The sequence below is a fragment of the Danio rerio genome, chromosome 21, assembly GCF_049306965.1.
Source record: "Danio rerio strain Tuebingen ecotype United States chromosome 21, GRCz12tu, whole genome shotgun sequence".
Classification (NCBI taxonomy): Eukaryota; Metazoa; Chordata; class Actinopteri; order Cypriniformes; family Danionidae; genus Danio; species Danio rerio.
The window spans coordinates 40,080,001-40,100,845 of record NC_133196.1 but is presented as its reverse complement, the minus strand read 5'-3'; the positions used below and the strand labels follow the sequence as shown (position 1 = coordinate 40,100,845).

The window sequence follows — 20,845 nt, the reverse complement described above, 5'->3', positions numbered from 1 at the left end:
AATGCTCCAGAGAGATCTGAAACATGATTTTTTCCCTATAGGCTTTATGACACTTAATAGGTGATTCCTCTTTATTTAAAGATGTTGCTTATTATATCTTAAGTAAAGGAAAGTGTTCAGTATTTCAGCACATAAGAGCAAGTAATAAAATATAGCCTATATTTCGTTTTTAAATTTTACCACGTGATATAAAAACATAAACATATGTTTGAGGACACAGAACACATTTTGAATTTGCAGTTTTATAGTTTCGATAGTGGAAACGGGGCTAATGATGCTCTACATGTTGGCACACTTACCACTGGGTTATCGGCACCTACTTTACAATGTTTTTTGGATAGATTTTTCGAGATTTGTAGTGGGGGTAAATGTCTTACCCATTGGAGCTAAACTGAGCAGATGATCGGTCAGTTCTCCTTTCTCCATGGCCAGATTTAAGGCACCAATCAGGTCTCCTCTCCACAGTCTCAGATACAGCACTGAGTCATAATGAGCAGCTTCCACGTGACTCTCCTCTGCCCAAGAGCACACAATCACACTTTAGAGACTCAATGAAGACATCAAGGCAGATCTTCATCACATCAGCTCATCTTCACTCACCCTCCTCCTGCATCATCCTGTAGAGAGCGTCTCGGTCTGTGAAGAGACCGAGCTGGATGTGATCTCCAGCTCCTGGAACACACGTCCTGCTTCGCCCTGAGGAGCACAGAGAATTTATTATTATTATTTTTTTCTGTTTAGTCAATAAAAAACATCATTTAAAACATCAAATTCCTCATTTAGATGTTCCAGACAAGACAAGATTACAAATAAGATATATTTAAAGGGAGAGTTCACACAGGGATTTCAATTCTGTCATTATTTATGGAACATGTTTCAAGTCTATTTGACTTCCTTTCTTCTGTTCTTCTGGGTGTTTGACACCCGTGAAGTCCGTGCGAGGGATCAGGGGGTGAGAAGGGTGCGCGACTTATTTGAGGACCGGGAGGGAGACGCGCAATTTCCGGGAGATTATCACTCGTTGCAGGCATTATGAGTCCCGCAAATGCATAGAGACTCCCGGAACTTCAGAGAGACTTGGGATGTCTGAGATGCGGTCCAGCGGTAAATCCTTGATATACTGTTTGACGTGCCCTGCTCTCTGTCTCTGGAGCTCAGAGGAGCGCATAACAGCTGTGTGTGTGTGTGTGTGTGGGGTCACGTGATGTGCGTTTTAAGTGGTTGGAGGGATGTTAGGAAATGGTAGGTAAAACACTGTGTGGATGTGGATCATTTTCAATCTAAATTACAATTTTAACACTAAGATTAGGATTAGGATTAAGATTAGAGCCTACTCACATTATGCTATCCATACCGTCGGAGAAGTGTGTGCGCGCTGAATCAGGCTCAGGCACGGTTCACTTGGCCAGCCCTGGCCCGGTTGGAAGAGGTGACCGTGGTTCATTTGGGCTTTGGCGTGGTACGCTTGTGTGTGAGAGCAAAACGCGCCAAAGCACGAAACTGAAAGCGAGATGTGACTTTTAGGGACTGTTACAGCTGCGCACCTTCAGCAGACTTCCTCATTCCTGCAGCACGAGGGCTTTATGATTGTTTATGAGCGTCAAAAGTGGTTGATCTCATTGGCGAAATATCTGACTGCGTGTCACCGCATCCCGAAGAACTAAAGGGATATAACTAGAGAAATCTCCACTGTGCTGAGTGAGAGCACTTACTGAACAGCGCAGCATCGATGACGTAAGCGTGCCCAGGCCTCAATGTAATGTGAGTGCGGGCAGTCGGGGGAGACGGGAGGGGGGAAAAGCATGCTTTGGCCCGGTTCGAGGCAACTGTACATAGTGTGAGTATGCCCTTAGTGTAAACAGGGCCTGAGTGTGTATTTTTCTTGAGCGGGTTTGCGACAGGGGAGGGCAAAGGATTGGCGATGCCAGCTCAGCATCGTGTTGTCTATTGGCCATCGGCGATGGACGATGGCATTGTCTATCAGCCCAACCCTAATGAGAGTACTACAGACTGTTTAAGATGTGAATTGAATTTAACTGGTTGTATGTTGATGTACAGTTAAAATCAGAATTATTTACCCCCTTTAATTTTTTACTTCTTTTTTAAATATTTCCCAAATTATGTTTCACAGTATGTCTAAAAAAATTTTTTCTTCTGGAGAAAATCTTATTTGTTTTATTTCGGCTAGAATAAAAGCAGTGTTTAATTTTTTAAATCCAAATTTAGTCAAAATTATTCGCCCCTTTAAGCTATATTTTTTTTTCGACAGTCTACAGAACAAACTATTGCTATACAATAACTCGCCTAATTACCCTAACCTGACTGGTTAAGCTAATTAACCTAGTCAAGCATTTAAATGTCACTTTAAGCTGTATAGAAGTGTTTTGAAAAATTTCTAGTAAAATATTATTTACTGTAATCATGGCAAAGATAAAATAAATCAGTTATTAGAAATGAGTTATTAAAACTATTATGTTTAGAAATGTGTTGAAAAATACTTCTCTCAGTTAAACACAAATTGTGGAAAAAATAAACAGGGGGGCTAATAATTCTGACTTCAACTGTGTGTATATTGTAAAAGTATGTGTGGATTGAATGATCATAATTTTTTTGTTGATGCACATGTATATGTTTTACATGGGTTATTTCAAAATAATGATCCAACATGTATTTTATACAAAATTGACACTGTAATGCTTCTTTATCTACTTATCTATTCATTCATTTACTTACTATTTATTTATTTATTCATTCATTCATTCATTTTTTTTTTGTCTTAGTCCCTTTATTAATTAGGGGTCGTCACAGTGGAATGAACCTCCAACTTATCCAGCAAATGTTTTACGCAGTGGATGCCCTTCCAGCTGCAACCCATCTCTGGGAAACATCCATACACACTCATTCACACACATACACTACAGACAATTTAGCCTACCCAATTCACCTATGGCGCATGTCTTTGGACTTGTGGGGGAAACCGGAGCACCCGGAGGAAACCCAGGCGAACACGGGGAGAACATGCAAACTCCACACAGAAACGCCAACTGACCCAGTCGAGGCTTGAACCAGTGACTTTCTTGCTGTGAGGCGATCGTGCTACCCACTGCACCACCGTGATGCCCTCTTATTTATTTACTAAATATTTAATGATTACTTACTATTTACTTATTTACTTACTGTTTGTTTATTTATCTATTTATTTACCTACTTATTTATTAACTATTTATTTTATTTATCATTATTTATTTTTTTTATTTGTTTACTTACTATTTATTGATTTACTTCGTTTATTTATGTACTTACTGTTTATTTTTTTACTTACTATTTATTATTTTTACTTACTATTTATTTAATTACTATTTACTTACCATCTATTCATTTACTTATTATTTATTTAAAAAAATAAATGATCCAACATGTATTTTATACATAATTGACACTGTAATACTTGTTTATCTATTTATTTATTTACTTACTATATATATATTTATTTATTTTATGTATTTAATTAGTTTATTTATTTACGTACCATTTTTATTTATTTATTATTTATTTCATTTACTTAGTTTATTTATTTACTTACTGTTTATTTATATTTTTATACTATTTATTGATGTTCTTAATGTTTTTTTATTGGGCAGCACAGTGGAGTAGTGAGTAGCACAACCTCACAGCAAGAAGGTTCTTGGTTCGAGCCCTGACTGGGTCAGTTGGCGTTTCTGTGTGGAGTTTGCATGTTCTCCCTGTGTTTGCATGGGTTTCTGCCAGGTGCACCGGTTTTCCCCACATGTCTAAAGACATGCTAAATGGGTGAATTGGGTAAACTACATTGTCCGTAGTGTATGGGCATCCGCTGCGTAAAACATAAGCTGGACAATTTGGCGGTTCATTCTGCTGTGGCGACCCCAGATTAATAAAGGCACTAAGCCGAAAAGAAAATGAATGGATGAACAGGTTATTTATTTACTTACTATTTATTTATTATTTACTTACGATCTATTTATTTACTTATTATTTTTTTCGAAAATATAAATGATCCAAGGTGTATTTTATACATAATAGACAGTCATTTATTTATTTATTTATTTATTATTTATTTATTTAATTTTTGTTTATTTTCTTACTCTTTATTTAATGATTTACTAGTAGCCATTTATTTATGTTTATGTTTTCCAGCTGATTGTTCTTACCGTGTGAGTGTCTTACAGCAGCGAGAGTCAGGCAGTCCTGCTGAAGCTCGTCTTTGGGTCGGTGATCCATCGAAGTGCTGAGAGGAAGAATAGAGCGCGGCTTTCTCTTTTTTAAAGACAAATCTACAAATCAACAGTAGAGGGGAGATCAGAAGAGTGAAAGCAATATGCAGGACATCAAGCATGCTTTGAAAAATCGAAAACATTTTGAAGGTTCTCTAAAGAGTTGTGATACCAGTAATAACAAACTGCTATTTATAGACTTGCTTACTATTTACTTACTAACTTTTTTACTTGTCTAAGTATTAATTTACTTACTAAATGTACATATTACTTATCATTTACCCAATGATTATTTACTTATCTGATGGATATGCTTATTTAGTGGACTATTTACTTAATTGTCCCTTTATTTAGTACTTCATTACATATTTGATTTATTACTATTTTCATTTATTTATCATGTAAATAGTTAAATAAAATTGGGGAAATATTTAAATAAGTAATTAGGTAAATAAATTAGCAAATAATTCAATAATATGTATGATAGATAAATGAAAAAGTAATAAATCACATAATTTATTAAGTTACTTTTTAAAATTTACTTAGACATTTAAGTAAATAATTATGTAGTAATAAGTGAAAATAAATTCTAATAATTAAGCAATTAAATAATTATATATGTGCTTGTATAAGTATTTGTTAATTTAAATATTTATATTCTTTTACATTCTTGTAATTATTGACCCATTCACTTATTTGCTAACTTATTTATTATTTACTTAATGATCTATTTATTTATTTGATATATTTTTACTATTTTCATTTCTTTAGCTTGCATAAACTTTTTTAACTTATTTTATTCCCATTTTAAAAAAAATATTTGTCTAATTATACTACGTATTTACTTAAAATGTAATTACTTTTTTATGCTAATCTATGATTATGTACTTATCTATTTCCATGTCTTTAGCCATTTGCTAAATTATTTACTTAATTACCCATTTAAATATTAACTTTATTACCTATTTACATATTTAAATTTCACTTATTACTACACATTTACTAATTTCAACAAGTCAGTTTAAATGTGTAAATATTTAATTATGTAAATAATTAAGTAAACAAATAATTAAATCTGTATTCATATAAGAATTTATTCATTTACCCATTTACATCCTTAATTATTTACTTATTTAATAAATTACCCAAGTAAACAGATATTTATTAATTAATTTTGTATTTAAATATTTGCTTATTTAGTTACATAAATTCAATTATTTTCTTAACTGTTTACTTAGCTGCTCATTTAATAATTTACTTTCAATTAACAATTTAATTAGACTGGAAATAAAAAATAAACAAATCTTAATTAATATATAACAACAATAATAATAATAATTGTAATAATCATTATTTTTAATAGTATTATTATTTGTATCAGTAATATTACTCGGACAATAACTGAAATTACAGCTTCCAAAAAAATGTGTCAACTAGCCACAATTATTATTGCATACTAAATAATAGTTTGGGTACAATCCATTTAGAAGCATTAAATAATCACCTCTATGTATGATCTACTCTCATATTTTAGAATCTGAGCTCTTGTGTTTTCAAATAAATAAATAAATAAATAAAATACCTTTAAAAAAATACACACCTATTTTGTCTCTTTTCTTCTCCTCTTTGACCTCTTTCTTAACAGCATTGCTGAACTTCTCTCCGTTGTGCAGTCTATCGCTGGCACGTGTGTCCACACTGCTGTCTCTGGACCTGCCTGTGACCCCCGTGATAAAGGTTATTCATCACCCCACACCCACACAAGCAGAGCGACATTTCAAAGGCTGCGCTGGAAGCACAAAAGCGAGAGGAAGCAGAAGAGACAGCGAGTGATGAAAGCGTTACCCGTGACGGATGGAGCGTCTGTGTATTCTTTCTCCTCCTCCTCCTCCTCATTGTCCGATTGGCCTTCTTCTGCTCCGCTGCCTGCTGCTCCTTTCACTTCTTCACCTAAAGGCATTTCACTTTCCTCCGCCTTCATCTCACCCTTTCCTGGCGCCTTCTTTTTCTTCTTGGGCTTTTTCTGCGGCACTCGCTTTTTCTCCATCTCTGTGCGCTTCTTACCTGTTGAAGAAAACATTCAAGTATGCGTACAGATTATGGCATCTTTAGCATATCTTTCCACACGACCGCTGTCTGTTGAATTGCGGATTACACTTTAACCTCTTAACTGTCACCATCCTGATAGTAGTATATATATATATATATATATATATATATATATATATATATTTGGTTATTTATTTTCATTATCTGTTGCCCTATAGGGTTTTGTATTACTTAATTGTATTACTTAGTATATATATTTATATTATATATATATATATATATATATATATATATATATATATATATATATATTTTTTTTTTTTTTTTTTTAATTAAGCAGACTTGAGCGGCCATCCAGATGTGAAGATGTGCTCCCATTTTATGTTTAACTTATTATTTGTCAATTCCTTTCATACTTCAAGTTCATTATGTAATTTTAATAAATTCCCCTATCCCCCGATCCAATTGTGTTGTCCCATCATTTGTGTTGTGGCTGTAACATAATTGGGGGCTTGTCCGGGATATAAACCAGGGACCTCTCGTTTAAGTTTACGTCATTATGTTGCAATTAAATCCTATTCGAATCATGATAGCTATATTTTGTTGAAAAAGTCTAGATGTATTCTGAATAATTACTATACTGTTGTTGTTTTCTTGTCCTTTATTATACAGGAAGAGTAATAGATAAAAAAATATATATAAAATACTGTCACCCTTGACCTGTGATGCCATTTGCAGTTTCATATTTAAACTATAATATTATAGTTTAAACCAATATATCATTTGAAAGCTTAACATATCTAGTCTCCAAATCTGGTGATTTTTTTTGGTAGATCATACTGAGCAACAATTATTTATTCATTTGCGACAAGGACACTAATCAGAGTTGTAAAACATTACTTCGCTACAGCAATGTCACATTTACATTTCACATTTACAATGTTTTTAAGTGTGTGTCACCATACTGCCCATACTACTTTGGAATTTGATGCCTACTTCACAGATATTGTCAAAAGTATGAACATATATGGTTCATATTCCTCAAAACAGGGGGCGTCTTCTTATGAGTGTAAACTTAATTTCAACCTGGTGGTCATGTCTGGTACTGCAGCCAAACAAAATCTTCCTGAAGCTTGTTTTTTTTTTTTTTTGGGATATCAAATTCAAATTTGGAATTTGAATTATTCCATTATTTAGTTTTGATTTTATGTCAAATTTGGGCTAAAACAGGTTTTGTGAAATACATATTTTATGTAATATAGTAAACTATACATCTATTGTTTTATTATTGTCATAAACTTAAAGGCACATAACTTCTTCTAATTTTACTTTTTGAACTATTTTCACTTTAGCTACAACCGAACAAGAAACTTCATCAAAAAGACACCAAGCTTAAATTTATGCACCAAAGTGTTGAAGATCAGCAATCTTTTAAATTGAACATGTCATTTTCATGTTTATGTTCAAAAAGTAGGGGCATTAAGGTGTTAAAGGGGACCTATTGTGCCACTTTTTACACATGAAAAATAAGTGTGTTTGTGATGTTTCAGCTCAAAATACCCCACAAAATGTTTTTATAACCATTTAAAACTGTGCCTTGTATTGTGCTGTTTTGGTCACTGTCACTTTAAATTTAAATGAGATTGTGATCCCAGCCCTCTTTTTCCTTTGATTTAGCATCAAGTGGCAACCTCCCACTCTCCCTCTTTAAGCTAATTTGGAAGTGATTGAAATTGCAATTCATTGACTGACCACTGGGGGCTGGCTCCAAAACAGAGTGAATTTCCATTGACTCTAATGTAAAACACCCAACATTACAACACAAACAGATGTTTGCAGCCTGGTATAAAAAAGATTTTGGTGTATATAGTTATTATTACCTTTCATGACAACTGTGAGTGGGTGAATTGTTTTATAACTCAATTTATATAAATTTAATATAAAGCCTTAATTTTACATTTTTATATTATAGGCTCTACACAATGCTTTGTACTTTCTACTGTTTTTTTTTTTTTGTTATATAACACATTATTGTCGGAGTACACATGAAAATAGTTATATGGTTAAATAGATTAGTATCTCAAATTGTAGTAAACCGTGAGTTGAGTGAATCGCTACATCCCTAGTAATACAGTTTTAAGTCCACATCTCTTATCCCTAATGATTCTTAACCCTAAAGAGAATCATTATAAATTAGGTTAAGGAAAGTATGGTTTAAAAACTTCACTCAATGAATTCAAAATTCAATAATTGCTGCTATACATACTCTTAGGCGGTGTGATGTGTTCCTGCTTTGAAACGGCCCATTCCTGAAGGGTGAAGTCATCTCCGCCAGTCCAGATCAGGTCAGGGTGAACAGCAGACCACTGAACACACAGCAGACGACCCGAGTGACCCCTGTAGTTACACACCGGCTCCTCTTTCAACACATCCCACACCTGTGGAAACCATTCCAAATCATTATTATATAATAAGAGAACCAGTTTAGATGTAAAGGGTAATGAAACAAACTTTATTGGCGTAATATTACAACAGCAACAGTTATCAAAACTAGCCATGAGGTCTTTTTCCTGAGAAGTACTGTCAGCTGGCCAACAGCAACATCAAGCAAATCAACAAAAAAATCAACAACTGGAGCATGTAGGTCAATGTGATTAAAGCTGTTATATTTGAATGTTGTGTTTTGTGCTTAATAGTAATGAATATAGTCATAGGTTTTATGATTAAAACCGTAAAAAGGAATGTGAATGTCACAGAACTAACATGAACGTAAATTAACATTTTTGAAACTAGGGCTGTCAATTGATTAAAAAAAATTAACTAATTAATCACACTTTTTTTTGTAATTAATCATGATTAATCGCGAAAAGCCATATTTATTACAGAAATAAAAAACAGACATGTAAGTGGCATAAAATATTGATTACAAACAATTGTGCTTATTGTAAAGTTGTATTACGAGTTGAGAACATTAATTATAAAGTTTTTGCTTAGTCCTTCTTACCATTTAGCCAGTTGCTAAGACAGTCCAGTCTATTGACATTATCCGGGGACAATGTGGCCAAGGGGTACAAGGGGTACACGTACCAAAGACTATAGACTTTTTACAGGGACTTTGGTCACAACATCTCTAAACATTTAGCTCTAAACAACTTTAAAGGATATGGACGCCGCAAAGACTATAATATACATATAGAATGCCGTAAAGAGAATTTGGACACCGTCAGCGATGCTAGGAAACACAAACACACACACACTAGGCTTGCCACCATAGAGGGTGTTGACGGTATTATCGGTTTTAAGACGCAATATCACTTTTCCAACGTGACACTGTCCCCCCACGAATACCCCCGTTTAAGTATTCGTTTTTTTATTAAATATTTATTGGAATTAAATGGAAAATATAATTCTAAATAATTTACTTAAGTTGAGAGCATGCACTATCATTAAAATCTGAACAAAGCTAATGCATCATGAGGAAACACAACTAATGTATACACACCTTCAACGCACCTATTGATGTTTAACAGGTGGGTCGCGGGTAGATAAGATCAATAGCCATTAATATGCAAAGCATACTCTCATTTTAAAAATCATGCGACCATCATCTCACAATGTTTAATAATAAATAATCTTATTTTTTATTAAAACAAGAGTGATTTAGCAATGCTGCTTCATTAATAAGCCAACTGCAGAGAAACAAAACAACCATCTCGGCAACCGCAGTGATAACTTTTTCCAAAGTTCAGTGTTAACTTTCCAAAGTTAATGTAAAAAATCAATAATAACTAGGCCGACCAGAGTGTATCCTGTGTGTGCGCACGCGTATTTTATCACTGAAGCCGCTATATATATACTTACAAAAACTATTGAAATTTAAAAAATCTTTCTGATTTAATTAAAACATTAAATATACACATATACACAGTAGTTTGTCCTGGCTGAAGATCCCAGACCATCAGGTAACTATAGATTAATGTAGAGTTATTTTAAAGAATGATAATTAAACCATATTAACAAAAATAACTGCAAAGAAAGCAGGTGAAAAACTATCTGTGTGTGATAATGAAAGGATGATCATGTGCACAGTTAACGCACATGTGTTAATAATATTTTAAAAAATGGTCAAAACAAAAGTGGCAACTGCTGCTGCATACTAAAAAATCTGGAGATTTCTTGAGAACAGCAGGACTGTGGGTGCACAAGCGTTTTTTTCCAATCTATTTCAAAGAGAAACGATCACACCAGTTGCCATTCCAGGCACAGTTATTTTGCACAAGTAAACAGGAGCTTTTTAAGCACTTGCGCGCTTCAAATCAGCTGTACCGCCCTTACAACTTTAGTGAGCAAGGACCGCATGTGTCTCACCGTGTGCCTGATCATCCTCTCATTCGTTATTCACCTGATTTCTTTTGCTTGCACAAACAGTTATCAATCGTGCTACTTCTTGGTTCTAAGACCACATTTGCGCACATTTAAACTAAAATTCTAATCTTCAGGGATGAGGCAGCTTAAAAAATATTTTCAACCAGCCAAAGTGGCTAGTAGGGTTGTCTATCCTACCCGCCACAGCTGAAATCTACCTTCATTCGGTGTGGTTGCGGGTGTTATTGTCAAGCCGTGTATTCATGTGATACATGTTTTTTATAGTCAAATAAACAAAAACACACAAAAAAGTATTTACACTAATAGTTCAAGGAACTTTAAAAAAAAGGTTCAGTGTGAAAGCCCCTTTTAACAATATCCTCTAATAATAACAATAGTTATAATAATAATAATATTATTTATAATAATACGTTTTATTTATAACGCGCTTTTCTAAAAACCAAAGCGCTTACAAGAAGTAAAATCAACAAAGCACTGTAAAACATTAAAAATATACAAAAAAACACAGTAAGAATAAAAGAGATATCACAAATTAAAAACAGTCCTAAAAAGATGAGTTTTAAGTAGCTTCCTAAATCTGTCCAATGAACCAGCATTCCTAATGTTTGTGGGAAAAGCATTCCACAGTTTGGGTGCACGGAAAGAGAACGCCCTCCCTCCCATGGTGCTGAGTTTGCAGCGAGGCTGAAACAGAGTAGGACCCGAGGCAGAGCGTAAACAGTGAGAGGCAAAGGAAATGGATATCAAGTCACAAATGTAACCTGGAGAGCCATGAACCGCTCTATAAGTAAAAATCATTCATTCATTCATTTTCTTTTCGGCTTAGTCCCTTCATTAATCCGGGGTCGCCACAGCGGAATGAACCGGCAACTTATCCAGCACATTTTTCTGCAGCGAATGCCCTTCCAGCCGCAACCCATTTCTGGGAAAATGTTAAAATCAATGTCCTAAAAACAATACGAGACTTGACGGGCAGCCAGAGAAGCTGTTGGAGTACAGGACTGATGTGAGAACAGGATGATGTATGGGTCAACAAATGTGCAACCGAATTTAGGATTTATTGTAAAATCTTGAGAGAATTAGCTGGTAACCCTCCGAACAAAATAGCAAAAATCCAAGCGAGACATGATAAAAAGCATGGACAAGTTTTTTAGCATCAGGCCTCAAGAGGAAAAGAGCTTACGTAAGCTTTTAATGATAAAAGGCTGTTTGATTTAAATGTTTAAAATGAGGCCTCAGACTAAGCTGAGAGTCCAGAAGAACACCAAGATTACACACTTTCAGAAAAAAAAAACAAAGATTGGTGTAACTTGCCTGAGCGGTTCCATCATAACAAACCGTCACCAGACGACCATCATGATGGGGGCTCCAGGCTAAACCAGTGATTTTGTTTGTGTGACCAGAGAGAGTCCTGAAAGGTTCAGTCACCGAAACTGGACTTTCTGATGGGCTTTCTGTGAACAAAAACACCCAATCAGAAGACAACACATTACAAACTTCTCATGGTATATTTTATATACACAATATATGTAGTTTTTGGTATGCCTAGTATTGATAACAAGGTCAATCAAACAAAACTGAAGAGTTCTTACCTACGGCGCTTCTGAGGTCATGAATGTAGATTGTGGCGTTACTGGAGCCTGATGCCAGCAGATACTGCAGCTCATTTTGAGATGAGTGCTGATGGTGCCAGCGCAGTGAATTAATGATTTTATGATGCTGCTGCACTGTACATAAGAGCTTCAGCATTGGAGCCTTCAATACCTCTATGGACCTACAAAAAAAAACAAAAAAAACAAAAACAGATAGGCGAGATGATTAATATAACCTGTAATATACAGCTTTATTTGATTCATAATTCCACCTTTTACATTTATTATCTTTTAAAGCAGGGATCACCAAACTTGTTCATGGAGGTCCGGTGCCCTGCAGATTTTAGCTCCAACCCTAATTAAACACACCTGAACAAGCCAATCAAGGTCTTACTAGTTATACTTGAAGCATCCCGGCAGGTTTGTTAAGGTAAGTTTGAGCTAAACCCTGCAGGGACACTTGCCCTCCAGGACTGAGATTGGTGACCCTGCTTTAAAGTATTGCATATGATATACAGTATATCATATTCAAATACAAAATGGAATCAAAATGGAGCATAATCTTATTGTGCACAATTCACTGCGCGGTTTATTCTGGAATGATAAAGAAAAAAGAATAATAATGGCACAGATGACAAAAACTAACAAAAAATAATAAAAATTTTTTTTTTTAAATAAATATATATATTTAGGAGAAAAAAGTCCCTTATGGTTATTAATGTATAAATAGTTATTACAATTATTAAAATTATTATAATTTAAAGAGCATTTTATTTCTGTGAAGGCAAAATCTCAAATGTTACATGATCTTTCAGAATCATTCAAAAACCCAGATTTTCTGCTCAAAAAAACATTCATTATAGTCGGCACAATAGCCTAGCCGTTAGCATGCCGACAAATGGTGCAGTAGCACGTCAGGGTGTCCCGAGTTCAAATCCCGGCTCGAGGACGTTTCTCCTTGATCATATTAGTACATGTTTGCTGAAAAGTGTTTACGTCAATTTCAGGTTTGATTTAAATAAATATAAATACACACACATTACATTTCTAATACTGTAGCCTAAATATTAAACTGAGATAAAAAAAAATTGAATTGTGAGACCACTAATAAATTTTAAAAATGTATATTAATCTAAACTATTAAAATGTTGATCCACAAATTAATATAACTCAATTTATAACTAATGTTAACAAATTCAACCTCGTTGTAAAGTGTCACAAAATCTAGAAACAGCAAAAATAAATAAATAAATAAATAAAATAAAATAAAATAAAAATACCATTAACATTTTACTAAAATTTTAAAATGAAAACATTATATTACCCATCTTCATTTCCAATGGCCAAAATGCTGCCGTCTGGCTTCCAGCTGAGGTCTGTGTGTGGGGGCATCTTATGCTGTACCACACAAATACATTTTATTTAGAAGAACATTTCCAAGCTCATTTTATACTTACAATGCATGTGGGACCCTTATTTTGAAAATGGCATACACATAATGTATGTAATCAATGCCAATCTAAAGAGGCAGGTCTATTTAGTTGCATCTTTATATGGTTTAACTTGCATATTGTGAAATTTTCAGTGTCTGTATATGTCTTATAGAGAAAGCATCATGAGCTGCTGAAGCATTAGAACAAAGCACATTAATATTCACGACCCTTCCAAATATGGTCAAAACCAACCATATCACATTAGGGCCAATTCCTATTTTTTAAGAATGTACTTGTAAAGCTGGAAAACATTCTGCTGTTTCTGAAAAGTTATTGATCTAGCAAAGCCAAATGTATTAACAAAGCATAGCAAGCGAGATCTCCTCATACTTTGATGTTGTTGGTGTCTCGAATGAGTTTGTCAATGTTACTGGCCTCCCCAGACAATTTCCAGGGGTCGTGCTGAAAAATGACTCCCTCTCCAGCACAACTGTACAAACTGTAGGCCGGCTTGTCTCCAGCTCCACCTGAGACACACACGCACATACGCACAATTATTAATGCCAGCATCACTAGCATTATTGCTTATACTTCAGCAAATCCCTCTGAACAAACAAAAGTAATTATCTCCACCCCCGGAGCACTTGAGATGGATATGGTGATGTACGTCTCATTTATCAGTAGCGGCGGCGGCAAAATTACGTTTTCATTACTTGATTATGCAACAGCTCTAGAGAGGGAAAGTAAGCGTTTTGTTCAGAGCCGGGCATCATTTACTGCTGATGAATGGTTTTTGGCGGCAATCCAAGTTCAATGTTTACTGGATCATGTGGGTGTGTGTGTGTGTGTCAGTGGGTTTTATGAACTAACTTACCAAAAGACATAGGTGGCAAAGGAGGACCCCATGAGAGGGAGTAGACAGTCCTGCGGTGGTAAGTGCTTGAGATTTGCGGAGGTCTGTTGATGAAAAGAATGAAGTGTCAATTTATTATTTAAATAAATATTTCAAACGTGAATTGAATTCCTCTGCCATCAGTCATTCTAACTCTATGAGTATTATATAGATATTTTTCTGTGATGACAGTCTTGCATTTTAAAGGTGCCATAGAATTAAAATCTGGATACACCACGACGTAGCTAAACAATAAATGTTTAGCATATGAAAATAACACACGATAAGCAAACACATTTGTTACATTGTACTCATGTAAATGCAGCGAGTGTAAAATCCTGGCAAAAATCAGGCCAATAGGAACACAACATGAGTGCCATGATCTGATAATGATGAAAAGCCTTTTTTTGTCACATACACTTTTACATGCAGTGAAATTGGACCCTTTCCCCAAAATTACATATTTATTTAGAGCCATCCTGAAGAGGCAGGACTGTTTATTGCATCTTTAATAGGTTTAACTTGCATATTGTGTAATTTTTAGTGAGTGTATGTTTGAGAAAGAGAGAGGGTATCATGAGTATAGAAGTATACACCGAACAAAGTACATCAGTATTGGTGACCCTTCCAAAATATGGTCAAAACCAACCATATCACATTAGGCCAAATTCTTCTTTTTGGCAATGTACTTGTAAAACTGAAGAGAAAACATTCTTCTGTTTCTGGGGAATTTTTGCAAAGCCACATGCGTCCTATGTAGATATCATAAAACAACTTATAATTGAATCAATACATTCTATGGCACCCTTAAAGGGTTTGTTCACCCCAAAATTTTAATTTACCCACCTAATGTAATTTTTAATCTATACATAATTTACTCATCTTTGTAACACAAATGAAGAACTTTTTAAGTTGAACCGGAAGCTCCTATGGCGTTGCATGATTTTTACAATGACTATTTTTGCACTTCTTTTTGCCTTCTCTTATTTGCATAAAACAGCAGGGGTGGAGTGGTTCAAAGCTAAGGTGTCAAAATGTTCTGATCAAAAACAAAACAAAAAAATTATTAAAAAAAAGCCATCTGAGAGCAAAAACAAACGTTCAGATTTCTGTCAAAGACAACACAGATCAATTGATTGATCACCTCAAAAATATAAATGTAAGCAAACAAAAGTAAATAGTGCAAATATTGATTTTATGACTTGTACATTGCAGATTTCCAAATTTGTGACATTTCAAAAGTAAAGTTCAAAAAAATTTATTAATTTTAATTAAATCAGTTTAAAAGTTTTTATAACGAACAAATAAAATTAAATTACATCCACACAAGTTTTTTTTAGATATTTTTTTAAATGGACTTGGATCGCCGTTTGACAGAGAGCACACTGTTCCTGTGTTGCCAACTTTTTATTTGGTTGTAGAATGCTGTTGTTACTTATGTTAGTTACTGAACTGTCTGTGTACTGAACATAATTTGTCAACCAAATTTAGCTACAATATGTACGGTGCTTTAGATATACATTTTTAAATGTATAAAAGTTTTTAAAAGTTTTCAGGCATCACATTTTTAAGTGTACAGACTAGGGTTGGGCCGATAGACTATGCCATCGTCCATCACCGAAGGCCAATAGACAACACGATGCTGAGCCGGCATCGCTAATCCTCCACCCCGCCCCCGTTGCAAGCCCGCTCGCGAAAAAAATACACTTAGGCCTCGTTTACACTAATACATCTTAGTGTTAAAATGGGATTTTAGAACAAAAAAGATCCATATCCACACCGTGTTTTACCTAGCATTTCTGAACAGCCCTCCGTCCGCTGAAAACGCACATCACGTGATCAAACACAAGGACACACAGCCACAGACACTTTCATGCGCTCCTCTGAGCTCCAGACAGCAGTGCATGTTGGACAGTTTATCAAGGATGTACCACTGGATCGCATCTCACTACAGTTGTTAAACGTGATATTCAGATATCCCAAGTCCTTCGGACTCTCTGTCATTTTCACATGATGACAATGCCATCGCCCATCGCGATGTTTCACATTAGACATCGTACGATGCCAAATTAATAGACATTGCCCAACCATAGCACAGACAATCAAAGGAAGAATAAGAATCTCTTTTTAAATTAAAATACCTTCATTTGTTCTCTGAAGATAAGTGAATGCCATGAATTTGTAACAACATGAGAGTGAACATATAATGGTTTTTGCAGAACTTCCAACATTTCTTATATGTAAGTGCAAATCATTGAAGCATAATGAATCATTGAAGCATATATTTTGTTCTTACTTGTTAGAGTAAACCTCATAGATGCCAACTTTACCATCATCGGTACCAAAAGCCAGCGAGCCTTCTTTAAGTGGATGCCATGCCAACTGTAAGAAAAGTGTGGAAAAGGTTACATTTATGACCTTGTTTACCCTTATCCTGATGTTCACATAATCTTGGATCTGGCACGTATTCCAAACAGATGTTAGTTATGGTCATAGATGAGTTCAGTTCAGTCAATTGGTGGTCTGAATTAAACTGAACTTTAACAGTGACATTTATATTAAACTAAACTGAATCCATTTTAATTTAACTAGAACTACACCAGCACACTATCATTACTCTCCAGCCTGCTTGACTTCAGACTGGTTTATACTTGAAGCATCGGCAAGTTAACTTGGGTACATGCAGTGACTGTGACATCATCATACTGTTGATGGAAGCTCGATTTGGGTGTGCATGACATCATTTCAACTGGCATTTTTTGTAACCTTGTGCGTAGCTCCATGCAAGTCTGGCCAGGCTGGGGGAATTTACACATGCAATACCACAATAAATCCAAAACAACTGCCTGATGTCAACTTATTTAGGAAAGTACTTTAAGATGCTTTGAGAGGAAACAATGCATATATTTTGTGCACAGGCTGTCCAATGCTTGAAGTAGAGTATTTTTAATTTGTATTGTATAAACGTTTTTGCATTAGGTACATAGATAGCATGGACATGTGGAACGCAGGCCACGTTACTAATTTAAACAGATGTATTAATAGCAAACATTTTCAAGAGAATACTTCAATATTATTCACAATCTATTCATTTTATTCATTCATTTTCCTTTAGCTTAGTCTCTATTTCAGAGTTCTCCAAAGCGGAATAAACAGCCAACTATTCCTGTATATGTTTTACGAAGTGGATGTCCTTCAAGTCGCAACCCAGTACTGAGAAACACTCACTTTTCCATCATAACAGTTACTTCAAGTCACTCCCTGTTGTTGCAAAAAAAAGTACAAAAAGCCTTCACAACTGAGCAGAAGTGCATGCTGCAGACCCAGGCGAAAGTATAAATCAACATTTACTGGAATGTTCCAAAATGTTACATATTGTTATGGCTTTTTATTCTCTTTTTTATCTATGTTAAGCTGCTCTGACACAATTTGCAATGTAAAAGTGCTACAGAAATGAACATTTTTAAGAAACTGATTGGTACTTTGTCAAACATAATTGAGAATTAAACACATCTGACTTACAGCTGTGACTTTAGATTTGATGCCTTGCCAGAATGTCTTGATGTCATACTGGTTCTGAATAGACAAGGTGTTCCACACGCGGATCATGCTGTCCCCGACACCTAGAGCCAGACAGCCTGTGCCCACCGGAGAGAAGCTGAGACAGTACACAAACCCACCCAGAGTGGGCAGAGTCCAACAGCACTCCAGAGACTCCAGGTCCCAACACTTAATCTGAAATCACACATCCATATTGACAGATAAGTGTGGAGGAAGACAACAACTGAAATCAGGAAGGTTTGAGATGCAGAAGAGACATAAAAAAAAGTTAGCCAACCTTATTCATAATTAACCAACATTTGCTTAAAATGCTTATTTATAATACATTTATTTAAAGTGACCTTGATTTTTTTGTCAGCTTGGAGTCATCTTGCCATCACCCTTATCATTTGCTCCATCCACAGATTCTCAATTGGATTTAAGTCAGGCTGGGCCACTGCAAATCTTTAATGTTTTTTTTTTCTGCTGACAATTTCTTCATCAATATATATTACAATTTAAAATAATTATTTTCTATTCATTTTAAAATTCAATTAATTCATGTGCTTTTCAGTCCACATGGTAACATTATTTTCTGCCAAATAACCCTTTATTATAATTATCGGTGTTGAACACATTTGTGTACAGTTTTTTTTAAAGGAATCAAAAATCTAAAGAACAGCTTTTATCTCTAATAGAAATATTTTTAAATGTCTTGCAGTCACTTTTGATATATTGAATACATGCTTGCTGAATATATTAATTAGTTTCTTTCCAAACAAACAAAAACAAATACAAAATAAATAATAATTATTTCTGACCCAAAACCTTTGCTTTGAACAATGTACAATTACTAAAGAGCTTTTTGTTTTTCAGGCAAATATCTATACGGTCTTTTATGCAAATGTTATCATATGGTATTATTTAATGTCATATGATTTAATTTAATTATCTTTGTGGCAAAAACAACTCAGAATAACATAAATATACTGTAAATACAATTCAATTCCATTGAATTCCATTTAAACAAACATCCACATTGTTACATCAGACTTTTTACAGGATTCATACATATTTTTACTACTGACAATACATGACTTTTCCAAGACTTTAAAGTACATTTCCATGCTGTAATGTTTCATGCAATATCTACATATACAGTTGAAGTCAGAATTATTAGCCCCCTTTTGATTTTTTTTCCTTTTTTTAATATTTCCCAAATTATGTTTAACAGAGCAAGGAAACCTTCACAGTACGTCTGATAATATATTTTCTTCTGGAGAAAGTCTTATTTGTTTTATTTCAGCTAAAATAAAAGCAGTTTTAAATTTTTTAAAAAACAATTTTGGGACAAAATTATTAGCCCCTTTCAGCTAATTTTTTTTTCAATAGTCTACAGAACAAACCATCGTTATACAATAACTTGCCTGATTACCATAACCTGCCTAGTTCAACTTATTAACCTAGTTAAGCCTTTAAGGGCTCTATTTTGAAGGTCCATGCGCAGAGCGCAAAACGCAGGGCGCAAACGCTTTCAGGGCGTGTCAGGACGCGTTTTTGCTAATTTAAGGATGGGAAATCTGCCTTGCGCCGCGGCGCATGTTCTAAAAGGGTTGAGTTTATTTTCTTGATGAGTTATAGGTGTGTTTTGAGAATAAACCAATTATAATCTTATCTCCCATTCCCTTTAAGAGTCAGCTGCGTCGCGCCAAGAGCACATTCGCTATTTATAGGACACAAAGTAAGTCTAAGTGGAAAAACTGAGCAATTTACAAGCAAACAGTTAACAGTTAACAGCTTTTTAACAGAAAGCTGTTAAACAGAGCATCTACTGCGTGAGAATTAGAAATAATGGATCACTTTCACTTTCGCTCTTGGATAGGGAAACCTTTACGCACAGACATCAATTAATCTATAAATAAATACTTTTGTTTGTTTAGTGCAAATATTCGTTTCAAAACTATTTCTAAATTCAGTTCTAATTTCCAGCAAAGGAATAAATGAATAATAATAGCAAAATATGCTCAAAAACCTGAGTTATATCCTTAAACACATGCTGTGCCCTATATGGTCTAAAACCTGACAGGTGGGCAAATCTAAGCTTGTTTTTAATAAAACAAATATAAATATGGATATAATACTGCTAATAATAATAACATTAATAATAACATAATAACAAGGTCTTACTAGGTATACTTGAAACACCCAGGCAGGTGTGTTGAGGCAAGTTGGAGCTAAACCCTGCAGGGACACCGGCCCTCCAGGACCGAGATTGGTGACCCCTGCTTTAAACTGTACAGAAGTGTCTTGAAAAATATCAAGTAAAATATTATTTACTGTCATCATGACAAAGATAAAATAAATCAGTTATTAGAAATAGGTTTCTAAAACTATTATGCTCAGAAAGTGCTGAAACAATATTCCCTACATTTAACAGAAATTTGGGAAAAAAATAAACAGGGGCGCTAATAAGTCAGGGGGGCTAATAATTCTGACTTCAACTGTACATGGTAAATAATAAGAAAAACAATGACGTTCAAATTTATTACAGCATATCATACACACAACAATCTATTTTGTTTAAATTCCGTTTTATATCTATGTAAAATTGATTTCGATCATGCTTACACAGCACTAACAATGCGAGAGCAAGTTTTTGGCCAAGGACAGAAAAGTAAAAACAACTTACCTATATTCAAG

General features: G+C 34.6%; 2 protein-coding genes across 3 annotated transcripts in view; one reads left to right on the top strand and one right to left on the bottom strand.

Annotated features, from left to right (window-relative positions):
- Positions 1 to 20,845, top strand: part of wwc1 (WW and C2 domain containing 1) — a 449,056-nt gene that overhangs the window by 143,646 nt on the left and 284,565 nt on the right. The window lies entirely within an intron of this gene.
- The window catches only part of gemin5 (gem (nuclear organelle) associated protein 5), a 43,495-nt gene that overhangs the window by 13,317 nt on the left and 9,333 nt on the right, over positions 1 to 20,845 (bottom strand). For both annotated transcript variants that reach the window (XM_001339844.9, XM_009295614.5), the window contains exons 8-20: positions 18,128 to 18,340; positions 16,902 to 16,987; positions 14,588 to 14,670; positions 14,104 to 14,240; positions 13,605 to 13,678; positions 12,281 to 12,462; positions 12,003 to 12,142; positions 8,569 to 8,740; positions 6,099 to 6,317; positions 5,854 to 5,970; positions 4,191 to 4,313; positions 601 to 696; positions 378 to 515 (exon numbers count right to left, since the gene is read on the bottom strand). In XM_001339844.9, the coding sequence (XP_001339880.5) occupies positions 378 to 515; positions 601 to 696; positions 4,191 to 4,313; positions 5,854 to 5,970; positions 6,099 to 6,317; positions 8,569 to 8,740; positions 12,003 to 12,142; positions 12,281 to 12,462; positions 13,605 to 13,678; positions 14,104 to 14,240; positions 14,588 to 14,670; positions 16,902 to 16,987; positions 18,128 to 18,340 (1,780 nt within the window). The remainder of the gene's footprint in view (positions 1 to 377; positions 516 to 600; positions 697 to 4,190; positions 4,314 to 5,853; positions 5,971 to 6,098; positions 6,318 to 8,568; positions 8,741 to 12,002; positions 12,143 to 12,280; positions 12,463 to 13,604; positions 13,679 to 14,103; positions 14,241 to 14,587; positions 14,671 to 16,901; positions 16,988 to 18,127; positions 18,341 to 20,845) is intronic.